Raw genomic sequence first — 16551 nt, 5'->3', positions numbered from 1 at the left:
ACAATTTTGTGAGGTAGGTTAGGTTGAGAGATAGTGACTGGCCCACAGTCACCCAGGTGAGCTTCCTGGCTGATCGGGGATTTGAACCCTGGTCTTCCAGATCCTAGCCCTGTGGTTCTCAAAGGGTGTGGTGCACCACACTGGTGTAGCAGGCAGAAATGGGAAGTGTGCTGGGAAGATTCAATGGCAATCAAACTCATTGAGCTTGTATAGATACTTAAGGCTCATATGTAACAGACTCGTTTATAATTACATTTTGAGAATGATTCATATTCTTATGTAACTTCATTGTTTTATAGTTTTGGGATGTCCCACAACCATATTATAAAGTAGCTGTGTTCTGTGTTATAAATCAAGCACTGCTAGTTGTTGTTTCTTTTTGTTTCCAATATATTTCTTACCAATAAAAAATTTGGTATGGTATGAGCAATTTTTTATTCTGAAAGTGTGGCCCAGAGGAAAAGAAAAGAGAACTACTGTCCTAGCCCAGCACTCTAACCATGCGCAAAAGATATCTGGATATATATGATTCTGAGAATTTTGAACACTCCCCCCCTCCCCCAATATTTGACTCCAAAGCTGGTATGGCTCGAAGCATATACAAATATTTTGTGAATAGGAATTATTAATATCTCTGCTGGTACCTCTGGGAGGAAACACAGTATATAGGCTAAACATGGGAGGCATCTGTATGACAGGGTTTAACTAACAGAAATACCTATCATAATACAAAAGGAGTTAGAAACCTAAATACACTGGGCTGTATCCAGTTATGTTCCTTTGCTGACAGAAGGCTCTTTAATCCAGTTGAGGCTTCAAGGATCAGAAAGTGATTTAGCTGATTCCCCCTTTTCTCTGCAGCTCCTTCCATGCTATTTGAAAGAGTCCACTCCACCAATCCTCAACTGATTTTTTTCTTGTGGGGTGTATAGAGGACTGTAGAGGAGAAGAATCAGCGAAAATTGCCTGTCTATTTACCACAAGCAGAAGCCTCCATGTGATCAAAGAGACTGTAGCCAGTGGGTGGGCACAGTTGTTTACAGCACTCGCATCTGAAAAATATTTATTTATTTATTTATTTAGAGCATTTGTACCCTGCTCTTCAGCCAAAAGTGTATTTTTGTAAGCAATCATATTTTAACTAGAAAACTGTATCACAGAATTATGAGAAGTATTAATTTTCAAAGGGTAACCATGTTTTGGTTTGCACATTGGTTCAGAAAGTGTGAATTCAGTAGATTCACATTAAAATGTGAGCCAAGCAAATTTTCCACCTAACTCGAGCATGAGCAAGGTCTTAATTCAATTGTGGGGAGGTAAAGAACACATTGGCTACTTTGCAAAGCAAAAAACACGATGCATTCATGGGCTAACTGCAAGATTAGAACATAACCTTTGACCTTAGGAATTATAAATGTGTAATGTTTTCTTTTCACATTGTGAGTTTCTTTATTCCTGCAACTGGCAGCTATGGTTGTACAGTGGGGTGAGAGAGGAATTCATATCTTGATGATGATAGCTTCTATTTTGTGTTTCTGAATACTACATTGGAGAGAAGACGAGATGACAAAGGGCCGTTGTTTTTGGTTGTGGTGGTTGTAATAGAAAGCTCTGGAAAGGAAAGAAACAATGGACAATGAGTACTGTCATTTTAAATGATAATTCAGGAAAACGCAATGTCTCATTGCAGGGTATACACTGTGTATATATTTAAATATATGCAGGATGTTATTCAATGTATATTAGGTGTCACACTTCCACAAAGCTTCGAAAGATGCCTACAATGTGTGTATGTGTGATATTATGATTACATTGCTTTTTCTATGTATTGTTTTTACCATTTTACTGATGAAAAAATACATTGATCTTTTAGGAAACCTTTACTCACGAGAGCAAGAGTCCTAAAACAGCGGTGGAAGACATTTGCATGTCAGTAGATAAAGATTCAAGGGATGAAAACAGCAGCGCTGAAGAGGAAAAGGAAAAGACAAAATTATTGCTGGAACGGCTGAAGGCTCTGGAGGTAGGATAAAAAGGAAGTTTTTGCATAAGGGGGGTTTTCACTTTTATTGGTACTGAATCGTAGAGCAGTATAAATCTTAACTTTCTCAGTTCACCTAAGCAATTGGTACAAAGTATTTTTTGATCACGATTCATTAAACCAGGATGAGTGAAATGCTCTGCATTGGAACCACTGAAATGATTTCTCTCTAATGTCAAGGATCATATATCCTTAAAAAGAAACTTCATAAATAAATTTAACTTGTTTCAAGCTTGAAACTAGCTCAGACCCACAGAGACTCCAATACAGAAGTCTAAGTCTACGATTTAGTTTCAGGTGTTCATTTTAGGGCAAAAATCACAAAGGGGCTCCATTGTATCCTCCCTACCTTCCCGTCTTCTTAGTGCAAGGAGTGAGGGCCCCAGCAAACTCCTGATGCACCCAGATCTAGGAATTATACTCCTTAACTGCTACCAATGCTGCTGCAACTGACTGGAGTAGTAAAAGCATCTATCAACCAGAGGGCTTAAGTTTCTCTGCTGGAATGCGGAGTTAACCAGGCTATTGACTGTCTGGCTCCGAAGCGCCTTCTCTGATTGCATGAGCCTGGACAGCCCCATGGTTTTCCCCGGAGCTGAGGGTGATGAAACAATCGTTGAGACGGCTAGAGCGCTGGTGGCGGAAAACTCATTCTGAATCAGACCAGACATGTGCTAGAGCTCAACATCGAGCCTACCAAGTGGCAGTGGTGACGGCGAAGAGAACCTTCTTCACTGCCTCTATTGCATCTGCAAAAAACAGCAGCAGGAGACTCAGGTGGTTCGCAATCTATCTGAACCACCTTCGTCACCGGGGCTTTTGCAAAGTTTTTTGCAGATAAAGTCACTGAGATTCAGAAGGAGGTAGACTCCACCATGGAAGCAGGGCTGGGGCGGGAGAGTGCTAGAGTCCTGTCTAGTCATGTTACATGGGATCAATTCCAATCTGTTACCTCCGAGGTTGTGGACAGGCTGCTTGGATGAGTGAAACTGACCACCTGTCTCCTTGATCCTTGCCCATTCTGGCTGATAAATGCGAGCCGGGAAGGGCTGGGCAATGGATTCTGCAGGGTGGTGAATGCTTCCCTCTGTGAGGGAGCCTTCTCAGACCTGCTGAAAGAGGCAGTCATTAAACCGCTTCTTAAAAAAACATCTTTAGATCCAGCCAATATGCCAACTATTTCCCAGTCTCAAATTTACCGTTCTTGGGCAAGGTGACTGAGTGGGTGGTTGCTGAACAACTCCAAGCACGCCTTGAGGATGTGGACCATTTGGATCCCTTCCAGTTGGGATTCAGGCCTCATCATGGGACTGAAACTGCCTTGGCTGCACTGGTCGATGATCTCCGGCAGGCTAGGGACAAAGGTGAGAGCTGTTTCCTAGTTCTGCTGGATCTCTCAGCAGCCTTTGACACCACTGACCATAACATCCTTCTGCACCGACTAGAGGGGCTGGGAGCTGAGGGCAAGTGTTATCATATCTTAACTTTGGTTCACAGAATATGTACAACTTCTGCTTACTAGTATGACTGCTCCCCCCGCCTTTTTAAAGGTCAATATTTACTTAGTGGGTTGATGTTCCATGCAGACCTTTCTTTCCAATATACTTTCCAATATATTTCCAAAAAGTTCTGTTAGCCTAGTTTTTCACCTGTGTCCGTGTAGCTATTTCAGTTCTTCATTTCATTTCTGATGATAGAAAGTTGTTTAATGAAGTCATAGCTTTTTATCAATTATAGTCAATTGCCTTGAAGAGGGAGGAGGGAAGCCCACAGTAAACCTGGCTATTGGAAGGTCACAGAATAGGATTTCTTCATTGATTCCAGTTTTGTGCTACAGCTTGGTTAAAAAAAAGTGCCAATGCTTCCAGAATTAATCTACACAAGCAGTTTTAAGGAGTAATCCATGATGAAAAATGAACTACAAGACCAATGTTAATAGTACCCAAAGATAATTAAAATAAAGTGTTGCTAATTGTATGTTGGTTTAATGTTATATATCCTTACCCTTGTGTATTTGAGCTTGGTAGATATAAATTTTTATGTCATGCACTGGAAGCTCTGAGGTTTATTAATCAAGAGACACACATTTTATTAGTTGTGCAATTAGTGGGTTTAATCCTTTGGTATTTGGAGAATAATTAATCTTTGTATTTAATTAGTGGGTTTGAAAAAAACAAAAATAGTTATTCATTAATTCTTCTAGTGTGGATGTTGGAGTTTTGGTATCATGTTTTCAAAATGTTTTCAGGAATGGGGAAGTAGGCAGTTAAGTCACTTGCACAACATATATGAGATGTAGTTTCTCATCTCACTTTCTATAATTATAATATATGGTTGTGGGCACTCATAGTCATTATTTGATGCCATGATGAATTATCTCCCAGCCTGATGACCCTCAGGGCCAGATGGTACAGTTCTTTCTGTACCAGTCTTCCAAGGTGGAATGGAGAATTATGCCACATCCTCTAGACAGCTTAAATAATTTTATGTGAATATTGGGAGCAAGACCTGTATTATCAAGAATGTAGTCATGCACAATGGGTGAGAGCGATGATTGTCTCTGTCTACTAAAATCCCACAGCTTTCTAGACACTGCACTTCTTGTGCTCTAAACATAACATAATCCCGATAATTATGGAAATCATAACATAATCCCGATAATTCTGAGAACTGCAGGCAGAGCACAACCCATCCTGACTAGAACTTTTATTTTTATACCCCAGTGAGCAGACTCCTCTAGGTCCCTTAATGGAACAATACTGGAATTGGCTAGTTTCTGTTTTTCCCGGTCAAAGTAGTAAATCTGAACTACCTTTCATTACTAGTAGACTGGATTAAGGGTTTTCCTCCGAGATACCCCTTTTTCTGATTTTCTCCCTCTTCTTTTTCTGTTCTTAGCTATATATTCAGTTAAAGTCTTTGTTATACTTCTCTGTTGGGTTGGTTAACACATGCTGCCTAGGTGTGTTCGGGGTATATATGGCACCCTTCTCCCAGAGGAATAATTAATTGAAGGTGGACATTTATGTGCCTAGGAAGAGGGAGAATCCCTTGAGTACACTGCTTTACAGCCATCAGGAAGAATATGAAGTGTACAAGTATGGCAGACTTCCCAATTTCTCAACAATGGTTGTATTAATTTAACATCATCACCATACTCTTTTACATATAAATTGTGTTAAGGAGAGCTAGTCATCCTGGACTGCAGTAGTTTCTCACTGTCACTAGGTAAGCATTGCCTTCCCGTAGAGGGTAGGTGGACATCATCTTCAACATATATACTACTCCCTTGAGGTGAAAGGAGTGGAAGCTTTCGTGTTTTTTCTTTTTAAAAAATACTTTTAAAAGTCTTCCCAAAGGTAGCCATTCTTTCTCCAAGAATTTTGTGATTCTATGCAGCAGCACAGATAAAACTAAAGTATGACTTAAGTTCAGCATTTGCCCTTTTTAGCCGTTCAGTCAGTCCTCTTTTTCTATTCTTTATCTCCCTCTGCCAATTCTATTTCTGCTTTAGTGACTGATAAATTTTGTACATTTGCAATCAAAGGGAACAGATGATAATTAACAAATAGTTCCTACTCACTTATACTCTTGATGCCCGGAATTCTTGTCAAATTATGATTTTTTAGATATCACAGCTCCCTTGTGTCATGAACATGCTTTGCTTAGGAAATCCCATTTAATTTACTTCACTCGTTACAATAAAAACCTTATAGTTGATACAAAGTAAAAAAGTATCCCCCTGTGTATATGGCCTTCTAAAGGAGATAAAACTTTTATGAAGTAGCTCTTTCGTGGTCTTTTCTCCTGATTGTTGTATTTTAACAAAAGATACTGAATTCAGTTTCTTATTTTGTATGGGGAAAAGAAAAAAATCTAAAAACCTCCACATATAAGGACATCATCACATGGTAGGCAATGGACATGATTCTTGTAGGGACACTGATGGTAAACTGGGATTTCCTGCAGAAAAAAATAAAGAAAAATTGAGTTTCTGGCTTTACACGTTTTTGTGTATACACATGGACCCCTGAGAACCAAACCCTCACTTACTATGTGAGTTACCTGTATTCAAATAAATAGAGAGGTTGAAGGAGAAGAGACTCTAGAGGCATAGGTCATGCAGTAGGTGCCCTTTCAGTGTGATGGCAGCTGCATGGTAATACTACAGGAATCTGCCTTACACCAGGTCAGCCAAGTGCTTCATCTGGCTCAGTACTATCTATGATGAATGATAGCAGCTCTTCACAGTTTCAAACAAGAGTCTTTTCCAGCACTACCCAAAGGTTCTGGGGGCTGAACTGTAGACCTTTTGCATGCAAAGTATGTGCTCTTCCACCAAGCTGCAACCCTTTCCTCTCATGTAACTGCGCTCTCGCTCTCTCTTGCTCTCTCTCCCTCTCTCTCTCTATATATATATCTAATACAATTTATATAACTCTTGACTAAAGAAAAATCTCAAAGCGGTTAATATGACCTCCTCTTGTTTAAATCATGTTATAGAACACAAGGAAGAAAAAGGAAGAGAGATATTGCGGGGCATCCTTTATAATTAAATAAATACCTAAACAAGAAGATGAACCTTAAGGATATGTGGCAGCTATTGGAAAATAAATATCTGGTAGAGCAGATACTCAGCAACAGAAGGAGATCTGTTTGAAAAAGTATCACCCTTAACTTCCTTAAGCATCATTCTCAGTTGCTTACACAGCCCTTAGCAACATTGTTTTCCTAGCACTCGCCTCTTCTTCCCTTGCCCTTCCAGACCTTTTGTCATCAACACTCAATCCTCAGGGCCTTTGTAAGATTTTCATCCTGCTCCTTCCTGGCACCAGCTCTCTGCCTGCCCATTTATCCTCCAGCACCCACATCTTAGATTAACCTAGGTGTGATGTTTTCCCCAAACTGTTTGTTTTTCATGCCTTGTTAAAATCGTGTGACTTGTTGTGTCCCTATAGCAGTTAGAATGTTTGCCAGTGTTCAGTGGCCTTGCAGCTGCCTGCATACATACACAAGTAATTTTTAAACAGAGATTTGGATAGATATTCCAAGTGAATATGAAATACACCTCTCCACCCTCCCAGTATTGTCTAGCCCCTTGACCACTTACAATACCAGCACAAACATGATGGGAAATCTAAAACTACTTCATGAAAGTGCCCCCCCCCCAAAATAGCAGTGACAATTTCTTTATGAATTATCAATAAAAAGAGTAATTCAGAAAAACAGCTTGCTGAGTTTTCAGATCTTCAAACGTTGTTTGAACTTAAGCAACACTCTTTTGTTGTTTGCTTTACTGCTGCTCATCCATGAAACTCGCTGAGTAGCCTAGTCAGGATCTTTGTGTGCTGCTAGTCCCTCTCTTTTGTATGCTGAAACTTGCAGCTTTGTAAGTAGCACATGATCCATTCATGAAACATGATTCATTCTGGCTGTCACAAACTGACTGAGTCCAAGTTAGTAAAGGTAAAGGGACCCCTGACCATTAGGTCCAGTCGTGACCGACTCTGGGGTTGCGGTGCTCATCTTGCTTTATTGGCCGAGGGAGCCGGCGTACAGCTTCTGGGTCATGTGGCCAGCATGACTAAGCTGCTTCTGGCGAACCAGAGCAGCATATGGAAACGCCATTTACCTCCCCGCCGGAGCGGTACCTAGTTATCTACTTGCACTCTGACGTGCGTTTGAACTGCTAGGTTGACAAGTTACTTAATAGTAAAAAGACAGTAGTAGCAGCAGCAGTAGTGCTGGTAGTAGGCAGAGCAATGACTTGCTGTGCTGGTAGAGCAGTGTCCTTCCTGCTGCACTACTCAGTTCCACCAGTGGGGGAGCTCAGCCATCAGTAGAGAAGTCTTCCCCTCAAGGAGCAACCCAAGGTGCCTGTCCATACTGTGGGCAAAATATATTGTTAGTAGTATCACTGCTGGCTGTTAGCCAGTAGAAACCCCAGAACCAGACATTTAGGGGAAGGGGGGCACCACAAGGGAGCTGGCACAGCAAAAAGGTATTTCCTTTCACCCCTGCCCTTCTGTTCTAGCTGATGTGAGCACCAGAGCTGTATATGCAGTGCTGATTGCACTGATCCATCAAGCTCCACTGCTGCTAGCCAGGAGTCATGAAAACATCCTAAATCATATTTTGCTGTGTCATTTTGTCAACATAAGTAATGAAGGTATGTTCAAGCTAATAAAAATTTTGCTCTTTTGTCCCTCATTTAGCAAGTTTCTACAAAAGTGGCTTCCTTTTTGCATATGAACTCTGCATCATTCATGAGCTGTGCCACTTGTGATACTGGTCCAGCACATGCACTAAATGAGGCATTGAATTATATAACTGCACATTGTCCAATGGCTTTTGTTCGACCAAAAGGAACTTGAATATCTACTTCTATTTTGTCATTCAGTGCTGACCAATTACTTCTGAAATGACAAGCCTGCTTATGCTAGGCACTAGTTTATAGGGAATAGGAAAGGGCACATTTACACTCTTCCCACTCTTCCCATAAAAAGTGCTTGTATATAAGTGACCGAAGGCTGTATTCAACCTGGCTTTCCCAGACCAAATTACAAAAAAATGGGGAAAGCAGTGAAAATGTATAATCTTGAAGGTTTCCAGTGAACGTCTAATTTTATGTGTGAAAAATCTCATTGCTTCTGGCTGAGTTAAAGTCAGCAAAAGTTTGCTGAACTACACTTGACCTATTTTTTTTCCAGAGAATAATCTCCAAACACCTTTACTGATATTCCAGTTTAGTTGTTCGCTGCCCTCTGTGCAAATCATTATGATAAATATTCCTTCTTATAATAAATACCAATTTTTGTCTATCTACACAGAACTCTAATAGTATGTCTCCAAAATCCTCTCTAATCTTAATCAAATGCCCATAGGAAATGGCTCTATTGATTCATTTTTTGAAAGTAGCTATTTGTTGGCCTTGCACCAATAATAAGGAATGCTGTTTGTAATGATGATTACCTTCCATGGATGAACCAAAATCTCACAGAGAGATTACTTTCATGTAATCCTTTAAATGGTCAATTTAAAGAATATAGGTTTTATTTTTTCAAAAAAGAAAAGAAAAAAAGATTCAGTGCATTATGTAAATTGAAGCAGATAAAGTTGTTTGTTGCTTTGAGTATTTGTGGGAAGGTACCAGTAACCTCTCTGTTCCTGAAGATATAGTTTGGAACAGTGCCAGTACTAAATTCACTGCGAACATCTGCCTGGTGGTTTTAAGCACTGCATCCAGCAAAAGTTTAGAGTATAATTATGCAAAGTTCCTACAGAACCTTTCCATTTTATCAAATGAACCTGTAGAAGTTGTTCACTCATTCCAATTAATCTGATTCATAGAAACCCCATCTCACCCTAGTATATTGGGTCCTCACATGTTTAGAATTTTTTAACTGCTTAGCTGCCCTAGGTCAACCTACTTAATCCTAATTATCTGATCCCTTTGCTCTTAATTCTTCTTCCAGGGAGATTCTTACCAATAGGATTCTGAGCTGTTTAGAGAATTGTCCCTGCAGTAATGAGAACATAGTCACAGATTCCACTGCTGTCCAAATCCTGATAATTAGCTGCTATTTAAGAGATGGCACTCATTCTTCAGCTTCAGTTGCAAAAGAAAAGAGACAAGAGGAAAGGAAAGGTGGGAGGAAAGTATACAGAATATAGATTGGTGGGGGAATTGGGATCCCCCCCCCTTTAAACTTCAGTGCTATTTTCTTGCAGTACTTTAAACATATCATTTCTCACCTATCACATTTGAATATGCAAGATCTAAAAATAAATATTAGAATTTAAATAGTCATGTATTATATTTTGTTTGTTTGTTTACATACCATCCATCATCCTCTGGGCAGTTTATATAGTGCAAATTACAAAATATAATCCAAATGGTGTTTTTTAAAGGTAATTAAAATAAAATAAAACTAGTTATAAGCACAATACAAAGCCTATTCGAACTGCAGTTAAATAATTAATTGCTATATTAATAAGTGATCAAATTGTTACTGTTATTTATTACATACCTTATATATAGTGTGTGTGGTACTACAAACATTTTAAAAGTCTTGCCACAATAAGCTTACAGTTTCTGAGTTCTTCCTTCATATATTAAAGGTAAAGGGACCCCTGACCATTAGGTCCAGTCGTGACCGACTCTTAGGTTGCGGCGCTCATCTCGCTTTATTGGCCGAGGGAGCCGGCGTACAGCTTCCGGGTCATGTGGCCAGCATGACTAAGCCGCTTCTGGCGAACCAGAGCAGCGCATGGAAACGCCGTTTACCTTCCCGCCGGAGCGGTACCTATTTATCTACTTGCACTTTGATGTACTTTCGAACTGCTAGGTTGGCAGGAGCAGGGACCGAGCAACGGGAGCTCACCCCGTCGCAGGGATTCGAACCGCTGACCTTCTGATCGGCAAGTCCTAGGTTCTGTGGTTTAACCCACAGCGCCACCCGTGTCTCTTCATATATTACTTATTCATTTAATATCGTTCTAGAACTACCCTTTCATCATATATGATCCGGATGTGGAAAGCAATACCTTAAACCAAAACAATAACCATATATCTGATTAACAAATGCAGATAAAAGCAAGTCATAAATTAAATCCCTTACCTTCCTTAAAAGCCCAGAGTGTTTGACATACAATGCAAGTTAAATCTTTTATTATTGTTGTTAATTTTTTCAAGGGCCCCTTATGAAAAAGATTGTTTCCAAGTGTCTTTTGGTTGTGTTTGAAGCCTACTTCTTAAGATAGCCTAATATTTATTATATATATATATCTGTTGCTCTATGAATTTTCAGTGCTACTATTATGCATGAAAAGCCAGCTAAAAATATAAACAGCATTGATTATTATGTTCTGAACAATGGAAGAGCAAATTGACAGAAAAGCACAAATAATTGAGTAGACACCTTCCTCTGAAACAGCTTAACATGATTGTTAAAAGGTTCTACTTTTTTGCAAGAGAGCACCTGACCTCCCTCAGCAGTATTTTCATACCATTGCAAACAAAGCAATATGATGGCTACGGACTTCTTTTTATCTGCTGCATTTCCTTGGTTCAGGTATCCAAAGCTTTTTGAATCTTGCTCAATTGAGTTTGTTCAGGCTATAGAAGCTTCAGGCATAATAGTCTGGTGTCAGGGGTTCTTGGCTAATAGTCTAGTCAGTGGACACAAGATAAGGTCAGACCACAGGGAGTCACAGAAAATTACCTTTACCTTTCGATATATTTGAGCTGCCTGCTATATTAAAAGCCAGGCACATTCTCTAGTGGGCTCTTGTTGAGTTCTAACATTAAAACATACATCTAATTTTGATCATCCAGGGTGTTTCTTTAAGTGGTAAGAAGCTTTTTGAAAACTGCCCATTAGTAATTGTTGTTGAAATCAGTTGATACCAAAGGCATTGTGCATTCTGCAAAGGTTCCAAAAGGATTTGTCCAAACTGGGTCAATGGCAAAATAGATTCGGTGCAAGTAAAATGTTGAGGCAATAACAATTAATAATTCTATTGATCATATTTGATCTTGGTGGGAACATACTTTGCTGATGTTGAAAGAACAGCAGTGGCTTCTGTTCTGCTTACAACTCCAATCCAAAACGCTGGCACTTTACTTGGAAGGCCCTACAATTTCGGACCCATTTTCCTGAAGAAACATCTCTTCCGACTTCCGGGTTGGCGCCTCCGGCAATGGCTGAGCTCCTCTGATCGGGAGGAACTTACTCCGTGGAAAACAGGGTCTGACCGCCACAGCAAAGGCAGATACCCATTGAAATCACAAGCGGGAAAAGCTTGTGAACTTGGGATTCAGCTGGCACCTTTTGCGCCTCCCCTACTCGCGGGGAAACCCTGTTTTGGGTATCCAGAGCGATGTGGGGTGAGCGGCGCGGTGCTTTGAATCGACTGCTTTTTTCATGGAGTGAAGCCGCATTGCTGTTGCTGGACTTTTTCCTGTGGACAATTGGATTTTAAACAACTACCCGTGAGTAGAATGGAAAATTGGATCTTTAAATATCTTAATTTGGCGCTGAAGCAGGAAGGTCATAAACAGGAAGTCTGCCTTCCGCTTTTGTCAATAGACTGAAGCAAAGACGTTACAAGCTAAAGTCTTTGAAAGCCTTTGATAAAAGATTAAATTTCCATCGGTTAAAAATACAAAAAACCCCTTGGACGCAGGTGGAGAAGGGGGAAGCTTTGAATTTTGAACTTAGTAAGCCTGCAGGAGTGAGGGGAAAATCAAATCACCTCAGCTCTGAAACTGGGAACGGGCTGCCAGATGACGTTTGGGGAAAGTTCATTGACAGAACGGATTTGACAGCTAGCTGAAATAAGAGCAAGATACTGTTTCCATTGTCCTCTTCTGCGTTCAAAATGGAAGAAAAGTAACCGAAAATCGAAACTTTGTTTATTGCTTGAGCTGTGCTTGAAAGAACTCATACAAGTGGAGACTGTTTCCCTCTAGAGGGAGCTTTTGAAACTGTTACAGGAGTGTAACTGGGGGATCTCCAGCTGCGAGATAAGGATTCTGAGAACCAGTGATTGACCTTGGACTATTCAAAATGTTGATAGGAGAAGACATTGTGACTCTATTATGTAAAATAAATCATTTATTTATGTAAAATAAATCATTCGCTGGAAGAGCTTAATAAAAAGACGGATGCCACGACTTTTAAAGTTGATAACTTGGAACAGAAAGTGACTAATTTGATACGAGAAGAGAGCACCAACACAGGAATAATTCAGGACTTGGCACAGGAACCTACTTTAGCAGAACAAATGGTGGAGGAAAAGGAGAAAGTTGTTGTTTTTGAACCTAAAATAACACAAGTGGGACTCTTAGTTTTACAGAAGCAAATTGAGGACTATAAATTGAGGCCTTTTATGACTGAATATAGAAAAAGTCAGATTTTGAGGATTGGTTCCCTGTTTGGACTGAAGAAGGAAAGTCGGAATGATCCCTCTATCCAGGGATTAATTGATTTTTGGGACATAGACTTGGACTTGGAGGAGATTGAAGTTTTGGGGGCCTTTGGATTTGGAAGAATCTTGAAATACGACCTGAAACACTTTATAGACCCTAGCTTCAACTATGGAAATCTGGCTGAACTGTCCAGAAGGAATAAAAATATTGTTAAGATGGAGTTTTCTCGAGATTTGCTCTCTAGCATTAAAGAATATGAACAAGATCAACAGAAGGGACCTGGAAAAGAGTTAAGAGCCTCGGACATAAGATCTCCAGGTTGATGGACTATATGGAATTGACGGAAAGGACTGGCAGAATCCGAAACCAGGGAGAGGAGTTGATGGAAGAAGATTGAAAAATTTAAAGTTTATATATAGAAATATTGCAAAATTAATGAGTGATAGAAAATTGGTGGATTGATATTTTATGGATTTAGCAGAAATGTTATAAGGAGTTAAGTATTTTAGTTTTAACGTTAAAATAAGGTTAAAAAAATGTTATGTATAATATGATAGAGAATAGAGAAAGATGGAAAGGATTTGCTGAAACAACTAGTAGAAGTGGAAAACAAAAAGGGAGGTGAGAGGAGGTCGAGGAAACAAGGGAATGAAGGAAAGGGTTTTGAAAAGGAGGGATGTGATTTTTTAAAAAATTGTTTTTGATTTGTTTTATTTAGGGTTAGGGTTAGGGAGTAGGTTTTTTTAGTTTAGTTTATAGTGATTAGGTTGTGTTTTGTACTGTTTTTATGTTGTATTCTATTGTATATATTTTTTTTGTTCTTTCTTTGGTGTTGTTGTTTTTTTTTTTTTTTTTGCTTCTGTTTTCTCTTCTTTTAAAAGTAATAAATATTATTTTTTAAAAAAGAAACATCTCTTCCTCTCATGCCAACCAGCCCATAGGAAGTGAAGTAATTTTCAAAGGCCTCCCTCCAGGTTTTCCTGCCATATGAGGTGAGTGACCAGAGAGACAGCCTTCCAATATTATTACTATAGCCAGGCAAAGGTGTTTCTATTCTGTCAGCTATGTAATGTATTACGGTGCAATTTATTAAATTTTATTCTGATTCTTGTATTTTGTTTTGTTTGTAAACCACCCTGGCAGCTTTGTTGAAGGGTAGTATAGAAATCTTTTGAATAAATAAGCTAATGGGATGTGAACTGGCAGCAAAGAGATCTTGGGCTTGTAATAGATAACTCAGTGAAAATGTCAATCGGATGTGCAGCAGCTGTGCAAAAAGCAAATTCTGTGCTAAGAATTATTAGAAAGGGAATTAAAACCAGAACCGCCAGTATGATTAGGCCTTTGTATAAAACCATGATGCATCTGCATTTGAAATAGTGGGCACAGTTTGGGTTCTCCCTTTAAAATAAAATAAAAAAGTCACAGTGTTGGAAAACTGATATAGGACAAGTAAAATTATCATACAGTTGAAGCACCTTTCCTATAATGAAGTTGCTGATTTTGAGGATTGATTTATTTCAGAGGTAAGGTCTCATTTTCCATATGAAAGTCCATATTATCTTGTTCATATCCTGTTTGGGTCCATATTCCAGGAAAGTGGACCTTACCAGTGCCTAAAGCGGGCATGGCAAGAACTAGTAAATGTGGCAAGAATGGGACGTGCAATCCTCCACAGACACTCTTTCAGATACAAAAAGTAATATCTCCTCTCTTTATTTATTTTGCTTGGAAAAGAACAAGAAGAGACAGGCAAGTTAGCTGGCTCATGTTCCTAACCACAGAGCACAGGGGCTAGAACATCTACAGAGACGCTCTGGGTTCTGCACTCTTGTCTCCCACTGTTGTTTGGCACTGCCCCCAAAGAGGGACAATTGAGGATCTTGTGGTTAAGAGCTACTGAGGTGCACTGCCAGCTGCCACACAGATAGCCAACCCCCTTCCCTGCTGGATTGCTACAGGGGGTGTGATCTTTGCTGAGGGGGGCAGGGATTGATGGGGGGGGTAGTGTGGTCCTAATGAAATGGCATAAACATGCTGGCTCCTGAGGGAATCACAGTCATTTTGCTTCTCCTCAAGCATCTCTTTGGGCTCCTCCCCAGGCAATTTTGGTCACTGAAGTGTAGAAGCTAAGCCAAAACGTTTGTCCCATGGCTATGAGTTAATGAGGAGAAACATTAAGTACAGTCCCAGGATCAGATGACATCTTCCACTGACCTAAAATCCCAGGAAAGAGTAAAACGGGTGTGAACTCCTCTCCAGGAACCAGTACATTTGGGTAGTCATTGTAAGCCAAGTCCAGCCTTACTATGGCATGTGCACTAGACCTCTGTATGTGAGACAGTAAACTATGCAGGAAAGTCTTTGTAGGATGAAACTCATTTTCAGTATTATGCTTTGTAATCAGACGAAGAAATAAGTAGTTCAGAGATTTCTAATAGACACTTTAGTTAAAATTCAAATTGAGCTTTATGTCTCTAAATGTTTTGCTTGCTGCCCAGGGAATCCCATTTAATTTACTCGAGTACTTAGACTCATATAACACACATATATCGCATATGGGCTTTGTAAAATGGTGAAGTGTTAATGTACTTTTGATGTAAATTACCTTTCATAGTCTATTTTAGAACATGAATAAGAAAATGTGCTTTTGACAAACAGCATTATCTCCGCATATAGAGTATATGCATGTAGACTTCATGAATCTTGTTTTGTTTTAAATAGTGATCCAAACTCTTGTTTGTAGATTCCCATTTTATAGGTATTCTTCAATACTGATTTACTCCAAGTAATTTAGCATGTAGAAATATTTTGAAATATTTCTTAATTCAATGGAAGCTGACATTCATTTTACTCTACAGTTGAATATAGATGTCTCTTCTGTGCTTGTCCTTTTGCTTTCTAATAATAGGTTATTAGAAAGCAAACAACCAAAAGGGAGAGAATAATTTCCAATTATTATGTTGGATTTCTACTTCACAAATATTAATTTTGATATTTAGCCATGAATATGAAACCAAATCAATAAAATACAATTAATCATTTGAGAAAAAATTACTTAAGTATGTTGGGTTGATGTCTATTTGTGCTACGCATTTTACAACAAGTTTGCTATCACTAGTTTGCTTTTAACCATTTCCCTTTTACTGTAAGCCTACCTGAAAATAAGGTTTCATACTAGTTTCTCATTGCCACATATGAAATCATGTATAAGCACTTCTATGTATGGCATTTTCCCATTTCTGGAATACTTACTTTTTTCCGGGGGGGGGGGGGTGGAGAACCAAATCCTGGAGTTCAAAAATTGAGTATTTGTCAGATTGCCACAGAGGTAGCAGTCTCTTAGTACATCCATTTTTGGATGCTAGAGTGATGCACCTGTCACCTTCCCTAGAGGCCAGTAAGTGCCATCTGATCTTTCTGACTTAGGTGTATACACTCTCCCTATTACCTGGCTTTCAGTCTCCATTATCATCTGACATACTCAAGTGAATTCTGCCACCTACAGGGATTTGTGATAGAGTATGCACTTCTTTGCTAGTTTGGATGTTTTCCATAAGGGACCATTATCAATCTC

The 16551-nt window shown here is 39.4% G+C and overlaps 1 protein-coding gene across 12 annotated transcripts in view; it reads left to right on the top strand.

The window, feature by feature from the left end:
* The window catches only part of NCKAP5 (NCK associated protein 5), a 632725-nt gene that overhangs the window by 441491 nt on the left and 174683 nt on the right, over positions 1-16551 (top strand). For all 12 annotated transcript variants that reach the window (XM_079992729.1, XM_079992727.1, XM_079992728.1 and 9 more), the window contains one exon: positions 1874-2023. In XM_079992729.1, coding sequence (XP_079848855.1) covers positions 1874-2023 — 150 coding nt within the window. The remainder of the gene's footprint in view (positions 1-1873; positions 2024-16551) is intronic.

Source organism: Podarcis cretensis (assembly GCF_951804945.1).
Source record: "Podarcis cretensis genome assembly, chromosome: 1".
In the NCBI taxonomy this organism is placed as follows: Eukaryota; Metazoa; Chordata; class Lepidosauria; order Squamata; family Lacertidae; genus Podarcis; species Podarcis cretensis.
This window is presented reverse-complemented; position numbering and strand designations above follow the sequence as displayed.